Raw genomic sequence first — 22,674 nt, 5'->3', positions numbered from 1 at the left:
CGTGGAACAGGGGGTGGTGCTCATAGGGGAGGCTCGGGCCACGCAGGAGCCCATGGTTGTGGGGAGGCTCGGGCATGGTGGGCTGTGGGTCCTGAGCCCTGCCCCGTGGGGAGGCAGCTAAGGCCCGGTGAGAATTCGAGCACAGCACCAGCGGGCCGGCACTACTGGGGGACCCAGCGCACTCTCTGCAGCTGCTGGCCTGGGTGCTAAGCCCCTCACTGCCTGGGGCCAGCAGCGCCAGCCGACACTCCAAGTGCAGGGCCCACTGAGCCCACGCCTACCTGGAACTCACACTGGCCCATAAGCACCTTGCGCAGCCTCGGTTCCCACCCGCACCTCTCCCTCCACACCTTCCCGCAAGAAGAGGGAGCTGGCTCCAACCTTGGCCAGCCCAGAGAGGGGCTCCCACAGTGCAGCAGCAGGCTGAAGGGCTCCTCAAGTGTGACCAGAGTGGGCGCCAAGGCTGAGGAGGTGCCAAGAGTGAGCAAGGGCTGCCAGCACACTGTCACCTCTCACAATGACTCCCTATAACTAAGGATCTCATATAGAGTCTTTTCTCCTACAAGCACCAATAATCAAATTAGGCTAAAATACACACTGATGTTAAAAAAGGAAATATTTTAAATTTAAAAAAAATTTTTTTTAAAAGTTCAATTAAAATTAAATCCAAGAACAATTTTAAGTAATAAAATAAGTAACAATTTTTCACCCAAGTGAAAAGGAACCAGAAAAGTAATTCTGGTAATATGACAAGACAGGGTTCTATAACACCTCCAAAAGATCATACTAGCTTCCCAGCAATGGATCCAAACCAAGAAGAAATCTCTGAATTTCCAGATAAAGAATTCAGAAGATTGATTATTAAGCTAATCAAGGAGATACCAAAGAAAGGTGAAAACCCACTTAAAGAAATTTAAAAGACAATACAAGAGATGGATAAAAAATTTTTCCAGAGAAATAGATATCATAAAGAAAAAAATATAACTTCTGGAAGTGAAAGACACACCTAGCGAAATGCAAAATGCCATGCTAAGTTTCAACAATAGACTAGGACAAGTAGAACAACTTTAGAGCTCAAAGACAAGGCTTTTGAATTAAAAGCCAATCAGACAAAGACAAAGAAAAAGTTTAAAAAATGAATGAAGCCTCCAAGACATTTGGGATTATGTTAAATGGCTAAACCTAAGAATAACTGGTCTTCCTGATGAAGAAGAGATATCTAAAGTTCAGAAAACTTATTTGAAGAAATAACTGGGGAAAACTTTCCTGGCCTCATTAGAAATCTAGACACCAAATAAGAAGCTCATAAAACTTCTGGGAAGTTCATCAGAAAAAGATTATCACCTAGGAACATAGTCATCAAGTTATCCAAAGTCAAGATGAAGGAAAGAATCAAGAGCTGTGAGACAAAAGAATTGATAACCTATAAAGGAAAACCTATCAGATTAACAGTTAACTTCTCAGCAGAAACCTTACCCGCTGGAAGGAATTGGGGTCCTATCTTTAGCCTCCATAAACAACATAATTGTCAGCCAAGAATTTTGTATCCAGTGAAACTAAGCTTCATAAATGAGGGAGAGATAAAGTCTTTTTCAGACAAATAAATGCTAAGAGAATTCATCACCACCAAACCAACACTACAAGAAATGCAAAAAGGAGTTCTAAATTATGAAACAAAACCTTGAAATACACCAAAACCAAACAAACAAAACCTCCTTAAAGCGTAATTCTCACGGGGCCTATAAAACAACAACATAATTTTTAAAAACCCAACAAAGTATTTAGGCAACAACTAACATGATGAATAGAACAGTAACTCACATCTCAATACTAATGTAGAATGTAAATGGCCTAAATGCTCCATTTAAAAGACACAGAATTGTAGAATGGATACAAATCCACAAACCAAGCATCTACTGTCTTCAAGAGACTCACCTAACACATAAGGACTCATACACTTAAGGTAAAGGGTGAAAAAAGATATTCCATGCAGATGGAAATGAAAAGTGAGCAAGAGTAGCTATTCTTATATCAGACAAAACAGACTTTAAAGCAACAACAGTTAAAAAAGACAAAGAGGGACATTATATAATGATAAAATGATTAGTCCAACAGAAAAACATCACAGTCCTAAATATATATGCACCTAACACTGGAGCTCCCAAATTCATAAAACAATCACTATTAGACCTAAGTAATGAGGCAACACAATAATAGTGGGAGACTTCCACTGACAGCACTAGACAGATAATCAAGACAGAAATTAAACAAAGAAACAATGGACTTAAACTATACCCTAGAACAAATGAAATTAACAGATATTTACAGAATATTTTACCCAACAACTGAAGAATATACTTTCTATTCATCAGCACATGGAGCATTCTCAAAGATAGACCATATGATAGATCACAAAACAAGTCATAATAAATTTAAGAAAATCTAAATCATATGAAGTATCCTCCCAGACCACAGTGCAATAAAACTGGAAATTAACTCCAAAATGAACCTTCAAAACTATACAAATACATGGAAATTAAATAATCTCCTCTTGAATGATCTTTAGGCTAACAATGAAATCAAGATGGAAATATTAAAATTATTTGAACTGAATGATAATAGTGACACAATTTATGAAAACCACTGAGATACAGCGAAAGTGATGCTAAGAGGAAAGTGTATAGCATTAAATGCCTATATCACAATGTCTGAAAGAGCACTCACAGACAATCTAAGGTCAGATCTCAAGGAACCAGAGAAAGAAAAACAAGCCAAAGGCAAATCCAAACCCAGCAGAAGAAAATAAATAACAAAGATCAAGCATAACTAAATGAAACTGAAACAAACAAATAAAAAAATACAAAAGATAAATTAAACAAAAGCTGGTTATTTGAAAAGACAAAATGATAGACCTTTAAGTGAGATTAACCAAGAAAAGAAGAGAGATAAAAATAAGCTCAATTAAAAATGATACAGGAGGTATTACAACTGATACCACAGAAATACAAAAGATCATTCAAGGCTACTACAAACACATACATGCACAAATTAGAAAATCCAGAGGAAATGGATAAATTCCTGGAAATATACAACCACCCTAGATTAAATCAGGAAGAAGTAGAAACTCTAAACAGACCAATAAAAAGTAGCAAGATTTAAACAGTAATAAAAAAGTTACCAACCTAAAAAGTCCAGGACCAGATGGATTAACAGCTGAATTCTATCAGACATTTAAAGACGAATTGGTACCAATCCTACTTATGGAACCGCATTTGCAAAATTATAACTGAGGAAATTATGATAGTGAAAGAGATCACACCTAACGGACTCCATCTGCTTCTAACCTTTAAGCTGTCCTTGTTCATTCCTGGGTATAGGCTGAACTAACTTTGGGAAGGAATTCAATTCATGGCTTGACTTTGAAACAAAATTGATAATAGATATTTCCCAAAAGGACCCCATCCTCTTGCCTGGGGACCAGGCTGCCTTTGCAGGACTAACAAATTAGCTACAAGATTAGAAATTAGGGTTTAGGGGTCATGCAGCCTCTGGGCTCCAAGAGTCTGAACCTCCTCAAATTGCTCCTGGAGGTAATATCAGTATTGTAAAACCTAAGATCAGTGCTTGAGATATTTTGCAGACCCTGCACTGGATGGATCAGCTGATGCCACCCAGACCCATAAGCTGGCTCAACTGGTTCTGCCATTCCACCCAGGAACAGAAGACAGCAAGAAAACCTCACTTTGACCCCCTATGATTCCATATCAAACCTGACCAATTAGCACTCCCCATTTCCCTAGACCCTACCCACCAAATTATCTTTAAAAACTCTGATCCCTGAATGCTCGGGGAGACTGATGTGAGTAATAATAAAACTCCCATCTCTCACACAGCCAGCTCTGCGGGAATTACTCTTTCTCCATTGCAATTCCCCCATCTTGATAAATTGGCTCTGACTAGGCAGAGGGCAAGGGTGGTTCCACTGACACTAAAAGATAGAGAAAGAGGAACTCCTCCCTAAATCGTTCTACAAAGCCAGTATCACCCTAATACCAAAACCAGGAAAGGACACAACAAAAAAGAAAACTACAGACTAATATCCCCGATGACGATAAGTGCAAAATACTCAAAAAATACTAGCTAACTAAATCCAACTCAAAAAATACTAGCTAACTAAATCCAACAGCATATCAAAAAGAAAATCCACCATGATCAAGTGGGTTTTATAACAGGAATGCAGGGATGGTTTAACATATGCAAGCCAATAAGCGTGATACATCACATAAACAGAATTAGAAACAAAAGTTATATGATCATCTCAATAGACACAGAAAAAACATTTGACAAAATCAGCATCTCTTTATGATAAAAAACCCTCAGCAAAATTGGCATAGAAGGAACATAGCACAAGGTAGTAAAAGCCATCTGTGACAAACCCACAGCCAACATCATACTGAACAGATAATGGTTGAAAGCATTCCCCATGACAACTGGGACAAGATAAGGATGCCCACTTTCACCACTTCTATTCAGCATAGCACTGGAAGTCCTAGCCAGAGCAATCAGATAAGAGAAAGAAATAAAGAGCATTCAAATTAGAAAAGAGGAAGTCAAACTATTGCTGTTTGCCAAGGATATGACTATATTTAGAACACCCTAAAGACTCATCCAAAAAACTCCTAGATCTGATCAATGAATTCAGTAAAGTTTCAGGATACAAATTCAATGTACATAAATCAGTAGCACTGCTATACACCAACAACAACCAAGCTGAGAAACAAATCAAGAATTCAATGTATTTTACGACAGCTGCAGAAAAACATAAAATACTTAGAAATATACCCAACCAAGGAGATGAAAGATCTCTACAGGGAAAACTACAAAACGCTGCTGAAAAAAGTCATTAATGACACAAACAAATGGAAACACATCCCCTGCTCATGGATAGGTAGAATTAACATTGTGAAAATGACCATACTGTTAAAAGCAATCTACAGACTCAATGCAATTCCCAACAAAATACCACCATCATCCTTCACAGGACTAGAAAAAACTTCTTGAAATTCATATGGAACCAAAAAAGAGCCTGCATAGCCAAAGCAAGACTAAGCAAAAAGAACAAATCTGGAGGAATCACATTACCAGACTTTATACTACAAGGCCATAGTTACTGAAACAGCATGGTACTGGTATAAAAACAAGCATGTAGACTAGTGGAACAGAATAGAGAACCCCCAAAAAAGCCAAATAGTTACAGCCAATTGATCTTTGGCAAAGCAAACAAACATAAATTGGGGAAAGGGCACCCTATTCCACAAATTGTGTTGGGATAATTGGCAATTCACATGTAGAAGAATGAAGCTAGATCCTCATCTCTCACCTGGTACAAAAATTAACTCAAGATGGATCAGACTTAACTCTAAGACCTGAAACCATGCAAATTGTAGAATATAACATCAAGAAAACTCTTCCAGATATTGGCTTAGGCAAATAATTAATGACCGAGAACCCAAATGCAAATGCAACAAAAACAAAAATAAATAAATGAGACCTAATTAAACTAAAAATCTTCTGCACAGCAAAAGAAATAATCAGCAGAGTAAAGAGAAAACTCACGAAGTGGGAGAAAATATTCACACACTTTGCATCTGACAAAAGACTAATTTTCAGGATCTACGAGGAACTCAAACGAATCATCAAGACAAAAACAATTCTATCCAAAAGTAGGCAAAGGACATAATCAGACAATTCTCAAAAAAAGATTTACAAATGGCCAGGAAAACGTAGAAAAAAAAATGCTCAACATCACTAATTCTTAGGCAAATGCAAATTAAAACCACAATGGGATGCCACCTTACTCCTGCAAGAATGATCATAATTTAAAAATAAAAAAAAAATAGATGTTGGCATGGATGTGGTGAAAAGGAAACACTTTTACACTGTTGGTGGGAATGTAGACTAGTATAACCACCATAAAAACCAGTATGGAAATTTCTTAAAGATCCAAAAGGAGAACTACTATTTGATTAAGCAATCTCACTACTATGTACCTACTCAAAGGAAAATAAGTTATTATATGAAAAAGACACTTACACACACCACGTTTGTAGCTGCACAATTCTCAATGGCAAAAATGTGAAACCAAGCTAAATGCCTGCCAACCAAAGAATAAATAGAGAAAATGTGGTATATCTACACCATGGAATACAGTCAGCCGGAAAAGGAATGAAATAATGGCATTTGCAGCAACCTGGATGGAATTGGAGACCATTATTCTAAGTGAAGTAACTCAGGAATTGAAAATCAAGTATTGTATTTTCTAACTTATAAGTGGGACCTAAGCTGTGAGGACATAAAGGCATGAGAATGATATAATGGACTTTGGGGAATCAAGGAGATGGGTGAGAAGAGGGTGAGGAATACAAGACTACACACCGGGTACAGTGTGCACTGCTTGGGTGACATGTGCACCAAAATCTCAGAAATCACCACTAAAGAACTTAACGCATGGAACAAAAAAACCACCTGTTCCCCAAAAACTACTGAAATAAAATAAAATAAAACTGGTCAAAATTAAGTTCAAACAGACTACTAAGTTCATATGGCTGCAATAAGTATTTACTTAAGCACATATTGCCTGGCTCACTAAAAAATAAATTTAAGTTGTTGTCCAGGCTCTTACTTTTGAATCTGAGTATCTAATTTTCCTAAGTGTTTGAATATGTCTTGACTTCTGTTGAGTCCTTAATGTCTGCAAATTTTAAAAATAAAGAAGGATGGCACTGCAGAAATGTGACTTCCTCACAATAACTCAACAGTTCTACATATTTACAGTCATTCAATTGCTCTCACCAGAGGCCGTGGAATAGGTTTTTGAGGTTTTTTGGATCCTAATTTTTTCATTGCATTATAGTATTTCTTCTGTTCTTCCGTCATAAAAATGTCTTGGCCACCTAAGTATATGGAAAAGATAAGAGCTAATTACCTTTAACACTTTTTTTTTTTTTTTGGAATCTAGTTCTGAATTTTTTGACACAATTTTAAAGTTACATTACATTTCTATTAACAGTTCCTAAAATTCCAATAGTAAGCTTAAGAGACTGGACTATAGGGGAAATGCAAAGAAACAAGATTTAAGTTAAGGTATACAGGAGAAATAAGGTTTCCTTTATCAGTTATTTTTCATTTTTTAGAACAGAAAGGTTCTAAATCTGCAAATATACACAGAATCTTTACAAAAATTTGATATATTTCAGCTTGCATAAATCAAACCACGATGCAACAAAAATAGAAATTAGTACCAAAATTTAGACAAAATCTCATAAAGGGCAACTGGATTTCTCTTAAATAATGAATACACATAACACTATGCTGCATAAAATCTATTCAGAGCCACTCTCAGGGAAAAAAAAGTTCTAACTATTTTCACTACTGAGCAAGAAAGAATAGAAAAATGAGCTAGGATTCTCACATCTGGAAATTTGAGGGCAAAATATCTAGAAAGGCTAGATAAACTAGAACAGAATTCTTAGGCTAGATAAACTAGAACAGAATTCTTTTAAAATGTACAGCTATATATTTTAAAAGAATTCTGTTCTAGTTTATCTAGCCTTTCTAGACATTTTGCCCTCCATGTTCTCACTCATAGGTGATCCATAGGATCAACGAGATCACTTGGACTTTGGAAGGGGAACATCACACACCGGGGCCTATTATGGGGAGCGGGGAGGAGGGATGGATGGCATTGAGAGTTATATCTGATGTAAATGACGAGTTGATGGGTACTGACGAGTTGATGGGTGCAACACACCAACATGGCACAAGTATACATATGTAACAAAACTGCACGTTGTGCACATGTACCCTAGAACTTAAAGTATAATAATAAAAAAAAAAGTATAGCTGAACTTGCATAAAAGTAAGAAAAAAATTGGGGGTCTGAATTGAGAGATCAAAAAGATAGACAAGTAAATTAGCCCAAAGCCATGGCTGGTCTTAGAACATTTACTAATCTCTGTAAACTAGAATCTCAGTTTTTAGTAAATGTAAGGGGGTAATGGAACATAAGTCCTATGCAAAGGGAGGGGAGGCACAATGTCCTCGCAAGAATATGGGACTATCCAAAGGCGGCCAACAGAAGGGTAAAGAAAAAAAACCAGAATCTGTCTGTTGGCAATGGAAGACAATCAGAAAATTTTCTCAATCCAGACTATGAGTAAAAAGCCAGTCTTCCCTGATTATTTATGACTCCAGGCTTACTTGATGAGGGTTTGGGGTTTGACTTTTCTCCACCAGCACAGATAAAAAATATGTAGCCCTAGAAGTCAACCTAAAATTTAATCAAGTTGTTCTGGGATGCTGGGAAGAAATCAGTCTTTTAGTAATCATATATGTCATAATAGTATTAATACCACTATTCTGAGACTGTAGTGTGTGCATGTGTGTTGTGAGATAAAGAAAATGAGTAATTGTGGAAATTTTAAATTCTATCATCTTTGCCTTTGAGAACAAGGTTTCTCAGTGTGGAAAAGAGGAGATGCAGATGTTAAGTGAAAACTTTGTATCCTGAATTTGAGTTATCAGTATGCAATATATAAGTATTCCACTTATATATTTTCTTGTAGTCCTGAATTTAAGCAATTCTGTCCACTCGAAAGGCTTAGAAACAATGACAATGAGCATTCCAGATCGTGGTCTTCGAAACCATTTCCCACAAAGAAACAAACAGGTTTTAGAGAAATGGCTGATTAAAGATCTAGGGCATGAAGGGTACAACCTAAATTTGGAACATCTTGGCATTTCAGAGAACAAGAAAGTTGTCAAATGGAAAGACCTTATGTATTTGAATCCTGATTTGAAAACAAACAAACAAAAAGCTTCCACAGAAACAAATAAATGAAACACAGAATTAATAAACAACCATTTTTCTTTTAAATTAAAGGCTCAGACCAATTTGAAAATAGACTGGGTATTTGATGAATTTAAAGAATTCACATTAAATTTTTTGGCGTGCTAATGGAATTGTGGTTATGTTTAAAAAGAGATATGTTCTAAAATATTTATGATCAAATGATGTGTTGTCTGTGGTTTGCTCCATAAAAAAAAGAGTTGAGTAAGGGCATATATGGCTTAGAACAAGCACATTCTTAAGTCAATAAATGTTGTGCTGGGTGATGGGTATTTTAGGTTAGTTCTAGTACACTCTTGTGCATGTTTGAGATTTTCTGTAGTAAAAAGTGAAACAAGACAAAACAAAAGGATATAGTGGATTGATCAAAACAATTATTTCTAATGTAAGCTTAAATCTAAAATCACCAAGGCTGACATCCAAATTGCAGGTATTGATTGCAATCAAGATGCATATTACAGAGAGGATGCTACATCACACACTCCTGAGTAGCAGAAGCAATACAGTTGTGTAACAACAGGGAACGACTTTCCCAGCAGATGCTAAGAAGGCTAGTTGGTATCAAGATACATTTTGGATGAATTATGAGAGTCCAAAGGAAAAATAAGAGAGAGCCATAAAACAATTAGGAAAACCAAAGGGGAATATTTAGTTACTTGATTTGGGGATTGAGAAATGCCTTTAGTTCATAAGTACAATTTTTTAAAAAGCCAAAACAAGATTGGGAGTTTGACTCCAAAAAATACTAATGTCTATAAGTTAAATATGTTATTACAAAATATAAAAGCACGTCATAAATTGGACTTATTACATAAAATGCATACAAAAAAGATGGCGATCTCAGTCTTAAAATAGACAAATGATATAAAGAAAAGCTCTTAAAGGATAAATACTTGTGGCCATCAACCTGTGAAAAAGCGTGTAACCTCACTAATGATCAAATAAATATAAAACAATGAGATAACACTTTTCCCCATCAGTCTGAAAAAGATAATGAAAGTATAACAATTAGAATGATGAGATCTCAGTAACCATGCATTTTCATATTCTGCAGAATAAGGGTGCCTAGCACAGCATTTCTGGAAGGTATTTTGACAATATGTCTTCAATGCTTTTAATATTCTAATTCTAGGAATTTATGCCGAAGAAATAATCAGAGATTCACAGAATTTAAAAAATGGTCATAATTGTTTTAGAAGAGCATGAAATTTAAAAACAACCTATAAATGTCCAAAGAGGGGAATGATCAGGATAAATTATGAACTATCCATAATATGCAATGTAATTCAGCCCTGATCTTTTTTTTTTTTTTTTTTGAGATGGAGTCTCGCTCTGTTGCCCAGGCTGGAGTGCAGTGGAGCGATCTCGGCTTACTGCAACCTCCACCTCCCGGGTTCAAGTAATTCTTCTACCTCAGCCTCCCGAGTAGCTGGGATTACAGGCGTGTACCACCACAGCTGGCTAACTTTTTTGTATTTTTTGTAGAGACTGGGTTTTACCATGTTGGCCAGGCTGGTCTCGAACTCCTGACCTCAAGGGATCTCTGCGCCTCGGCCTCCCAAAGTACTGGGATTACAGGTATGAGCCACCATGCCCTGCCAGCGGCCCTGAGAATTCTTACAGCAAAGATATTTTTATGACATAAGCTTATAACTAATGAGGTCAAAACTACAAAATTAAAAATATAAGGTAATCCTAACTGTGTAAAAGTAATATAAAGTGACTGGAATGGATTATACCAAAATCATAAGAGGCATTGTCTAAAGTGGTTACCATTTGGTGGCCACCTTAGGGTGATTTAAAATTTCTTTTTATCTTCCTTAATTTTCACATTCACTATAAAGCTCCTGTGGATTTTAGAATCAGCAAAATAAACATGTGTTTATTATAGTGTATGGGGAAGAAAACCTCCCTAGCCCTGCCTCTTCCCCAATCATCTTCTTTCCAAGTAGGGTGGATAGATCTGCTGAGGCTTGGGGCTGGGGCCAGGATACATTGGCTGAAAAGGAGAGTGTATTATTTTATTGTGGATAATAAAGTGCATTTGAAAGGTTATTAAAATATGACCCTAGTGTCATATTTAATAAATACTAATCCTGGTGGTTGTTGTTCTATTAGGGTTCAATTATTAATGGGTTTCATCTCAATAGTAACAACGTCCATTGATTAAGAAGGTAAGAGAGAATAAAAGCAATGACTTAATTAAACCCAGATATTTTCAGTCTTCTTTCAGCCTCATCTTTGAGGATCATCTCCAGGCAGACATGGGAGGCTCCCTCCTTGTTACTGTGTAGATCATAAAGGCTATTTTGTATAATATTCTAGGCCAGAATTATGTTTTAATGCATTTGGAGGACAGAGATAAAATTACCAAATCAAGACAACTCAGATACTTATCTTCTTCTGCTGTTGGTTGAAGTTGTCAATAATAACACCAATGAAGAGATTCAGAGTGAAGAATGAGCCAAAGACGATAAAAACTACGAAGTAAATGTAACCGAGTGAATTGCTCTCAAACTCTGGCTGCTGTTCTTTCTGTTAGAAATTTTTTTAATAAGAGAAAAAAACAATTACTGGAGAAAAATATAAGCATTGAACTGCCTTATCTAGAAGACCAAGGTGTTTCTTACAGCAACATTGACTACATAGCCTCTTCCTAACAGCCATGGACCCTGTTGGGAGCCTGTCTCTCAGTTTGCCCAGCTCAGCTTGAGTGGTGGCATGTGGTGGGGACCTGGGGTGGTGGAAAATTGGGCTTTTTATTCTAAGCAAAGGAGAATATTGAGAGATTGTAAGGGAGAGGAGTGGTATGATCACATTTGTCTTTTTAAAAAGTCATCCATATGGAATGTCCATATGGATATGTAATTGGAGGGAACCTGACTGGAAGTGAGGCCACCAGAGGAGGGGCACATTCACCTTGGGCAGAGATGACTAAACTACTAAATGTTGTCTAACTACTATGTCCCCCATATAGAACCCATTGCTTTATTTAATATGCGGTTATGTCCCTTCACTCTTAACTTCCTTGTGCCTAGCATACCTTCTGATATGTAGATTTTTGATACACATGGAATAAATATCTAAATGAATGAATGAATGATCAAGCTCTAAAATGGATACAAATTGATTCCAACCAAGCTCTCCCAGTCCGAGGTACCACCCAAATCATCTGAGATCCCTTGCATTCAAGTCCTGCGCATTGTTATTGGCTTCAAGCACTTTTAGGCAGGTGGCAAAAGAATTTCACTTTTTTCCCTTCTATCACATCAAAGACGTAAGTGCTGATAGCTCTGACTAATGTTGGATGTATTTACGATATTTGTTATTCAACACTCACAATGTAGACTAGTGTAATGAAGTTAATTATTTGAAAATATTGTTTCTCTCTTTTGCTACGAAGACTACCTGACCTTAGTCCAGGTTTGCTTGAGGCATCCATTTATTTGAACAAAAGGTAGACATTAGTACAGAAACAATGTAATGGAAAGAATATTCAGCATTGGACATTTAAAATAAAATTGCCAAGTAGGCTAATAGGCTAATAGTCTTGCAAGTTAGGTTATTGCTTTGAGATATAGGAATGTCTACACTCCTTCACGTCCCTCGTTGTTAGATCAAGGGTTTGAAGGTGGAGAGTTTTATTGGAGGGAGGTTTAGACAAGAAGATGAAATGATCAATTCAATTTGTCCATAGGAAATGTAGGAAAAAAAAAACAGAGACAGAAAATCAGAGCTACAAGATATGTGTCCTGATTATCCCTCTTTGGGTCTGGAAAGAGGGGTTGGGACCCAGTAAATTGAGGGAAATGGAAGGCAGAGAGGGTATTCTTGCTTTACTTCTGCATTTTTCTGGAAGGAATTACTAGTAGGAAGGCCTGAGATATATTAGGCAGGCAGGCTGACTTAAGAGATTAGAGTAACATAACTGAACAGAGAGAAGTCTCTTGAACCTCTCAGTTCTCATGTGGCTTGGACACGGAGTTCATAGCTATGGGCTTGTCATGTTGGGCCTTGTAGCAAGGGATGGGAGTAGACTGCCAAGGACCCTGTGGAGGATATGGCAGAGAACCAGTATTTAAGGCCAGGAGGAAATGATGGGGAGAATGCCCGCAGTTTCAACAATCACAACTTCAATATTTGAGGCCTGCAGGGTGCTGGGTGACTACACAGACAAGAGTCATCAAGCTAGAAGCCAGCATACAACAACCAGTACATATCAGGACCGGCACCAAAACAGGCACCCCTCCATACACTTCCACCCACCTGTCACTCACTCTGGGAGGATTTGCAAGTCACACACCTTGTCTGCTACACATCTGCAAAACCTTTCCCCCCCACTCCCCATCTCCACCTCCATGCAGATGGATGTCAAAGCCAAACTAGAGTGAAGGTCATGTACTCAAAAAGACAAAAGAAATGAGTACATTAGTGTTTTAAAAATATTTCCTTTGCTATAAATTGTAATTATAAAATTATGTTGTATATATAATTGTTATGTTGTGTATATAATTATAAAATTACATTTTATAATTATATACACAACATAATTTATAATTACATATAAAATATATGTAAATAATTTATAAAATATAAAAATATTGTATTAATTTATATTACATATAAATATATGTAATTAATTTATAATTACATATAAAAATATATGTAATAATTATAATTACATATAAAAATTATATGTAATTAATTATAATAAAAAAAAAAAAAAAAAAAAAAAAAAAAATATAAATTATATATAAACATTACAATGTAAACTATAATTGTTATAAACAGTTAAGTATCTACTGTTAGCTCTGCCTTTCCAGAAAGTTGATTTTATTAACACACCCACAGAAGTAAACAAACTCAGATTTGTTGCTATGCATCATCTGTATATTAACTTATAATGCCAATCTGTGAATTTATAATGACAACTGGAATCACCATAAAGATTCATTCTCATCCCCTGGGGCTGCTATAACACTACTCAAACCACCTCTACTGCTACCACAGGTTGAACATCCCTAATCTGAAAATCCAAAGTCTCAATTGTTCCAGAATCTGAAATGTTTTGAGTGCTGACATAACATGTAAAGGTCATACTTAAAGGAAATGTTCACTGTGGCATTTTGGATTTTCAGATCAGGGATGCTCAACTGTAAGTATTATGCAAATATTCCCAAATCTTACAAAATTCAAAATCTGAAACACTTCTGGTCCCAAGCATTTCAGATAAGGGATACTCAGTCTGTACCAGCTCACAGGTACTGAATACGGTGTTAGGCATCAACTCTGCTGACTCCCAAATAGGTCAAAACACACACATGTGCTACAATAGAAAACAGTAATTTCTGCCATTGACTCCATTCTTGAGCTAACCATCTGCTCACTCTGTGGCTTTGGGAAACTCTTTCTTTTTATCCCTCAAATTTCCAAGCTGGAAAATAGAAGCTAGGCTAGATTACTGAGTACACTTCCAACTTTGGGAGTCTGTGATTATCTTTTTCTTTAACTAAAATTCCACAGTTGGCCATCACTAGAAACTCTAAAATTCAACAGTTGACCATCACTAGGGAGTCTGGAGCCATGGAAGGGTCTCCCTTGCAAATTTAGTGCAGTCTTAAGGTTTCCCGCAGTCTTAAGGTTTCCCACAGTCTAAAAACTCTTTGAAATTTGGTTTCTGCTTATACAACCATTTGGAGAAGAGGTAAGAGGAAAATCAAGGCATTCTGTGATTTGGCCACTTTTGGCTCCATCTCCTATATGAGTGGTTTTTCCTTGGCCACCATGGAGAAAGAGGACTGGATTTTAGAAAATACTGGGTGGGGTGTCAGATACTCACTAGAGGATGCGTAAGAACCCTTTGTATCAGGCAGTGGTATCTCATGGTGTTTTGTTCCAAAGAAAACAAGGCAGAGAACCCTGGCTGCTGGAACTATGATGCCATAAGATCTGGACTGTCCATGTAGCCATGGTATCTCTGACTTGACCCTAACACTCCAGAACATGGTAGAACACTGACTCACCTCTCTGGAATCAACAGCTGCATATATAATATCCATCCAGCCCTTAAATGTTGCCTGCAACAGAAGCAGAAAAACATGAATAATACATACAAATGTAGACTTGCCATCAACAGATACATGGCATGGAAAAGCAGGTGAGGCCCAGTGAGCTGAATATATAAGATGATACCCCAACTTTCTAGGACAGGATGCTCAAATAAAACAACAGTAGAAGGGAACTCAACGATGTGTGTCTTGGATTTTTTTTCTTTATTTGTACAAGATACAAAGTTTAAAAACAAGAAATTTCCACCTTAAAAGTTACCAGAGAAGCTAAAGCTGTGGCCCAACAGCTGAAAAGAGACTGGCTAAGGGTTCTTTTCTGATGCCATATTTATTTGCACTGCCTGTTCAAGACCTGGCAACTGTGGTTTAAACAGAGAACTGTTCAACATACACCTGAGGCTCCAATCCTCTCTGCCTGGAGATGTGGAGAGCCAGCAAAGGTGCCATATAGGACAAGGTGAGATGTACAGATCCTTAAAGGGGCATCACTAGGAAGCTGAGGCTCAGTAGTCAATGAAGTTGCAGATGCTCAGTAGAGGACAATTCCAGTAGGCATTGGCTTTCATATGAGGAATTAGGATTTGCTTCTATTATCACAATGGAGTCACTGCATTTTTTCGCTGAGAAACAATTCATGATTATTTGAAGTTTTTTCTCCTCAGAGTGAAAAACATACTGATTGTACTCACCACTTGCAGCAGAGCGAGGTAAGCATTTCCCACATTGTCAAAGTTGACTTTCTGGTTGATCCAAGAGAAATTGCCCCTTTCACATTGACTTTTATTTGCAATGATGGTATAATTTATAACTGAGTCTGTTCCATTAATGCATTTCCCAAATTTTCCAGAAAAGAAGTGTACTCCCAGAATACAAAATATGAGCCAGAAAATGAGGCAGACAAGCAAAACATTCAGAATGGCAGGTATGGCACCTATGAGAGCATTGACCACCACCTTATGGAAACAAAACCAGAGAAAACCATAACAGACGGGTAGGATGCACGAGGCTCTTCAATTCTCAGGATGGGCCTGATGTGCAGGGCTGGATCTCTTGGAGCTCTGTCTTTAATCTCCACATACATGCGCCCCACCCCCATGACAAGCCCTGCTCTCAGCTACCTACATAATGGGTCCTCTCTGTTGCCACTAAGGATACCTTGAGAAGTGCCCTGTGATGACAGTGTTAGAGATTTATAGACACCTACCTCAGGATTCTGAAGGGAAGCTAGAGCTCATCTTGGCTGCCACAGAAGCTTTTAGGGTAGAAAGTACTATCTTAGGCTTTTCCCTACCTCTCAGATTCTAAGCACTGGGCGGGCTGGGAAATAACCCAGGGAAAGCTTGGCAATTTAAGGAAATCTCAGCCCAGAAAGAACTGTTGGTCTTTCCACCTTTCCCTGTTAACTGAACTTCCACCCACCCCTCTGCAGAATGTACCTTCATTCCTTCAAACTGGGACAGCGCACGAAGAGGCCTCAGTGCTCGCAGAGTTCGGAAGGACTTCAATTCCTTTAAGTTAATGAGGGTGGTCACAGAGACCTGATGGGAAGAGAAGCCACAGGTAATGCACCTGACTTGGTGTCCAGCTCAAAAGTCCATTTTTCTCCTTATCTACCAAAGCTACAGTCCATAAAGGTGGGGACAATGCACTCACATTATTTGTTTAGTGAAAGACAAAGAAAATCTGAGAAAGTGTTGTGAATTAAAGGAAACCAAAGAGATATAATAATCATATGTAATATGGGGTCCTGAATTGAATCCTGGATTGGAGTGGGGGCAGGAGGTGGATGCATAGAGGGAATTAACCATAAAGAATCTTGTTATGGCAGTCAATTGAAATAAATATATTTATTTATTTATTTTTTGAGACGGAATCTCGCTCTGTCGCCCAGGCTGGAGTGCAGCCGCGCGATCTCAGCTCACTGCAAGCTCCGCCTCCCGGTTTAACGCCATTCTCCTGCCTCAGCCTGTAGCTGGGACTACAGGTGCCCACCACCATGCCCAGTTAATTTTTTTGTATTTATTAGTAGAGACGGGGTTTCACCATGTTAGCCAGGATGGTCTCGATCTCCTGACCTCGTGATACACCCGCCTCGGCCTCCCAAAGTGCTGGGATTACAGGCGTGAGCCACCGCGCCCAGCCAGTCAATTGAAATTTATTATGACAGTCAATTGCCCTAACAAAGGTCTTCATGGTGAATTTGAAAAATTTGAAAATGGACGTGGATTTTAATTCAATGTTAAATTTCCTAACTTTGATCACTGTATTGTAATCATGTGAGACATTGTCCTTGTTAGGAAATATACATTGACATGTTTAGCGGTAATAGGCTTGATGCTTGCAACTTAATCTCAAGCAGTTCAGGGGGAAAAAAAAGAGAAAAAATGACAAAGCAGATGGGTGACAATAATTGGTGAACCTGAAGAAAGAATACGTGGATTTCATTATGTTATTTCTTGCAAGATTTTCTTAGTTTGAAAGATATCAAAATAAAAGTTACATGGAAAAAATAAATTATTTGCTAATATTTCCCCTAACCCAAATCGCTCCTTATTGGGGAATTAAATGCTATTTTCTCTCCCAATACACTTCTCCTCAATAGGACAGAACTGAGTATTAGAAAGCTCTGTTAAGTATACCAAATTAAATCTTAACAATATTTACAGATGCTCAGTAGAGGACAATTCCAGAAGGCATTGGTTTTCATATGAGGAATTAGGATTTGCTTCTATTATCACAATGGAATCAATGCTGAGCTTGAGTTGAGGCTGCTTGCTGCAGATCTTCAGCCATTCTTATTATGGAGAGTTTTCAGAGGCTCAACTTGGAAGAAGAGTTGCTCAGCTGGATAGAAAGTGAATCAGGATAGTCCTGACTAAGCTGATGTCAGAGTTCACTATTAACTAAAAACATTCCTCACAAATCTTGCCAACCTCATTGTAGTAGTGAAGAGAAATTGAGTTAATATGAGAGAATATTAAGATTTTGAAATTTATAATCAATTTACAGTGTATTTATAATGTTTTTAATGGGCTTTTTGTTTACAATGGCACCACTTTTGGAGAGTTATTTAAGTAGCTTTCACGCAAATACTCCACTTGTTCCTAGCCAGATGAAAACAGATGGCAAAATTTAGCAATTCTTCTGTTTTACCAAATCATTGTCATAGTTGGTGAGAAGAGATGTTCCTACAGGGACCTTACACACCTCTTTACCTGAAATCTCACCCCAGTTTCTGTTCCATCAGACTTGCAGGTATCAGTGAGACACATAGAAGCACCCACATTATTTCTCATCCTACTGTACTCTTCAAGTGAGAAGTCATCTACTAGTTTTATCTTATTTTTTAAATCTAACTTGCATTTATCACTCTGCACTGTTTTTGAAATCATCATGTTGATTATATTCTTATGGTTTGCTCCTTGTAACTACTGAGGAATAGTACAGCATATAAATCTTCCTATTTTATGGATCCATTCCTCCTTGGTGAATACCTAGGTTATTTCCATTTCTTTGCTATTAGGCAAAACAGTACACTGGACAGTATTATGCACAACTGCACACTGGACAGATGTGTGCATTTTTCTTGGGTACATAGGCAAGAGTTCTCCTTGTATCTATAACAAGTGATACTTGTGGATTGTGAATTGGGTCATTTGTGATTTTTACTTAACAGTGCAAAATGTTCCCTACAGTGGCTATACCAATTAAATTATTAGCAGTGGTTTGAGATCGCATTTTCCTGTATCCTTCTAAATATCGATGTTATCCAACTTTAAAATTTTTGCCATGACTGGGCACAGTGGCTCAAGCCTGTAATCCCAGCACTTTGGGAGGCTGAGGCAGGAGGAGAGCTTGAGCTCAGGAGTCTGAGACCATCCTGGGCAACATGGTAAAACCCGTCTCCACAAAAATTACAAAAATTAGCTGGGCATGGTGGTAGGCACCTGCAGTCCCACCTACTTAGGAGGCTGAGGCAAGAGGATCAATTGAGCCTGGGAGGCAGAGGTTGCCACTGCACTCCAGCCTGGGTGACAGAGTGAGACCATGTTTCAAAACAATATATTTTGTTTTCCAATCGAATGAGTAAAAAGAGGCCTCTCATTTTAATATGCACTTCTATGTAACTGGTGATAGAACTAGTGTATATTTCATCATACATTTATTCCTTTTGTGAACTGGCTGTTTGTATACTTATCCCATTCTTACTCTGGGTTGTTTTTTTCCTGTGAATCTGTAGGAAATTTTTATATGTTGTGAATAATGATCTGTTGTGGCAAATACTGTCTCTCAGGCTCTAGTTGGTTTTTAACTGTAATTAGAGTATTGTTGAATACAAAAGTAAAAGTTGTACTACATTTTAATGTAGTTGAATTGTGTATCTTCTTGTGGTTTATGCTTTTCCAATAAAAATTATGATGGTAATTTTATATAATGTTGATTGACAATAAATATTATAGAATTGTTCACATACATTCTCTTATTTAATCTGTACAACAATATCCCAAGCTAAGCAGCATTTTGCAACATCTACCATATTATAGATGAGAAAACTTGAAGCTAAATGGATCAGCAACTTGTTTCAGGTCATACAGCTGTTAAGTGGTGAATTTCAGATCCACACCACAGTCTGCATGCTGTCAAGGCTAATAATAATAATAGTAAACCACATTTGTTGAGTGCTTTATCTGTGATTTATAAAGATATATAATTGTAATATTATTTTCTTCTTATTTGATTCATTTCTGTTCTATTCATTTTATTATCAATATTATGTTTGTCTCACTAAATAAGTTTGCAAGCTTTCCCTTTTTCTGTCTATTCTTTGTAACAATTGGAATAAGATGAGATTAATTGCTCCTCGTAAGTTTGGTAAAACTTACCTGCAAAACCATCTGGGCCTTGTGATAATATGATTATATACATAGAAAATCCTAAAGAGTCATTCAAAAAGCTTCTAGAACTGGCAAATGAATTCAGCAAAGTTTCAGGTTACAAAATCAATGTACAAAAATCAGTAGCACTGTGATACACCAACAATGACCAAGCTCAGAAACAAGTCAAGAACTCAACCCATTTTACAATAGCTGAAAATAAAATAAAATAAAATAAAAACACTTAAGAATCTACCTAATCAAGGAGGTGAAAGACCTCTACAAAGAAAACTACAAAAATACTTAGGAATATATCCAACCAAGGAGGTGAAAGACCTCTACAAAGAAAACTACAAAACACTGCTGAAAGAAATCATCAATGACACAAACAAATGAAAACACATCTCATGTTCATGGATGGGTAGAATCAACATTGTGAAAAATGAACCTACTACCAAAAGCAATCTACAAATTCAATGCAATTCCCATCAAAATACCACTATGATTCTTCCCAGAACTAGAAAAAACAATCTTAAAATTTACATCGAACCAAAAAACAGCCTGCATACCCAAAGCAAGACTCACCAAAAAGAACAAGTCTGGAGGCATCATCACATTATCAGACTTCAAACTATACTATAAGGCCAAAGGTACCAAAACAGCATGGTACTGGTATAAAAATAGGCACACAGACCAATTGAACAGAATAAAGAACCCAGAAATAAAGCCAAATACCTACAGCCAACTGATCTTCAACAAAGCAAACAAAAACATAAATTGGGAAAAGAGCACCCTATTCAATAAATGGTGCTGGGATAACTGGTTAGCTACAGGTAAGAGAATGAAACTGGATCCTCATCTCTCACCTTATACAAAAATCAACTCAAGATGGATCAGAGATTTAAATCTAAGACCTGAAACCATACAAATTCTAGAAGATAACATGGGAAAAACTCTTCTAGACATTGACTTAGGCAAAGTCTTCATGACCAAGAACCCAAAAGCAAATGCAACAGAAACAAAGATGAATAGACGGAACTTAGTTAAACTAAAAAGCTCCTGCACAGCAAAAGAAACAATCAGCACAGTAAACAGACATCCACAGAGTGAGTTAAAATCTTTGCAATCTATACATCTGACAAAGGACTAATATCCAGAATCTACAAAGAACTCAATCAAATCAGCAAGTAAAAAAACAAATAATCCTATCCAAAAGGGGGCAAAGGATATGAATAGACAACTCTCAAAAGAAGATTTACAAATGGCCAACAAACATAGGAAAAAATGTTCAACCTCACTGATTATCAGGGAAATACAAATCATAACCACAATGCAATACCACCTTACTCCTGCAAGGATGGCCCTAATCAAAAAATGATAGATGTTGGCGTGGATGTGGTGAAAAGAGAACACTTCTACAATGCTGGTGGGAATGTAAACTAGTACAACCACTATGGAAAACAATGTGGAGATTCCTTAAAGAACTAAAAATAGATCTGTCATTTGATCCAGCAATCCCACTATTGTGTAACTACCCAGAATAAAACAAATCATTATATGAAAAAGACACTTGCACACTCGTTTATAGCAGGCACAATTCACAACTGCAAAAATATGGATTCGGCCCAAATGCCCATCAATCAAATCGTGGATAAAGAAAATGTGATATATATATATATATATATGGTATATATATGTAGTATATGCCATATATATACACATACACCATGGAATACTACTCAGCCATAAAAAGGACCAAAATAATGGAATTCACAGCAACCTGGATGGAATTGGAGACTATTATTCTAAGTGAAGTAACTCAGGAATGGAAAACCAAACATTGTATGTTCTTACTCATAAGAGGGACCTAAGCTAAGAGGACACAAAGGCATGAGAATAATACAATGGACTTTGGGGACTCAGGGGAAAGGAGGGTGTGAGGGATAAAAGACTACACTGAGTACAGTGTACACTGATCAGGCGATGGGGCACCAAAATCTCAGAAATCACCACTAAATAACTTATTTATGTAACCAAACACCAGCTGTTCCCTGAAAACTTATTGAAATATGATAAATAAATAAATAAATAAACAAACAAACCCACCCATCTGGGCCTGGTACCCTTTTTTGACAGTGTGGCTTTGGACTACTGTTTTGATATCATTAATGGCGTTCACTAGATTTCTAGTGAAACTAGCACTAGTTTTCTATTTTGTATTCAGTCAGTTTGGGCAATTTATAGTCCACATCCTCATTTTTACCTGTGAGAAAATTACTGTCAAAAGAGGGGAAGCGTTTTGCTTAAGGTTACACAAAAAGAGGGTAGACCAATTAGCTTTAGGACCCAGGCTCCTAAGTGTAGGGCTTGTATCCAGTAAAACACGGGTCCCTATAATTGAGATACCAATCTTCTGTTCACATAGTTTATAGGGTTTTCTTTTTACTATAATGTATTAAGATAATAGGTACAGAATTATTTGCTCTCTAGAAATTAACAGGACTGACAAACGTGGATGTTTTTATTCCCATCTTTGAATCCTGTTGTAGTTTCTATGGCATTGATGCCTTTCTAAAATGCCTGAACCACAATGAGCTTCTTTTCTTGCCTCTGAGCTTCTGGTTTTCTTGTGTGCAATGTGGTAGATGCCATGTAATACTGATTAACTCAGGATATTGATGTCCATATTAAATAAACACACGGTCTGTTTGTGCTAACCAGCAACATTATGGTTCTCCAGTGGGGTTTCCTGACCACATGGTTTATGCTCATGCATTTGTCTTATCTACTTCCTTGCATAGCAGGGACAAAGTTTAACTAATTT

The 22,674-nt window shown here is 37.2% G+C and overlaps 1 protein-coding gene across 2 annotated transcripts in view; it reads right to left on the bottom strand.

The window, feature by feature from the left end:
• The window catches only part of SCN11A (sodium voltage-gated channel alpha subunit 11), a 113,326-nt gene that overhangs the window by 13,176 nt on the left and 77,476 nt on the right, over positions 1-22,674 (bottom strand). The window contains exons 20-24 of one of the 2 annotated variants that reach the window (XM_017849619.1): positions 16,413-16,514; positions 15,666-15,929; positions 14,932-14,985; positions 11,306-11,443; positions 6,853-6,957 (exon numbers count right to left, since the gene is read on the bottom strand). In XM_017849619.1, coding sequence (XP_017705108.1) covers positions 6,853-6,957; positions 11,306-11,443; positions 14,932-14,985; positions 15,666-15,929; positions 16,413-16,514 — 663 coding nt within the window. Of the gene's footprint in view, positions 1-6,852; positions 6,958-11,301; positions 11,444-14,931; positions 14,986-15,665; positions 15,930-16,412; positions 16,515-22,674 lie in introns of both variants that reach the window. The other variant, XM_017849620.1, reaches the window with a different exon arrangement.

This window comes from Rhinopithecus bieti, unplaced genomic scaffold (assembly GCF_001698545.2).
Source record: "Rhinopithecus bieti isolate Rb0 unplaced genomic scaffold, ASM169854v2 scaffold_33121, whole genome shotgun sequence".
In the NCBI taxonomy this organism is placed as follows: domain Eukaryota; kingdom Metazoa; phylum Chordata; class Mammalia; order Primates; family Cercopithecidae; genus Rhinopithecus; species Rhinopithecus bieti.
This window is presented reverse-complemented; position numbering and strand designations above follow the sequence as displayed.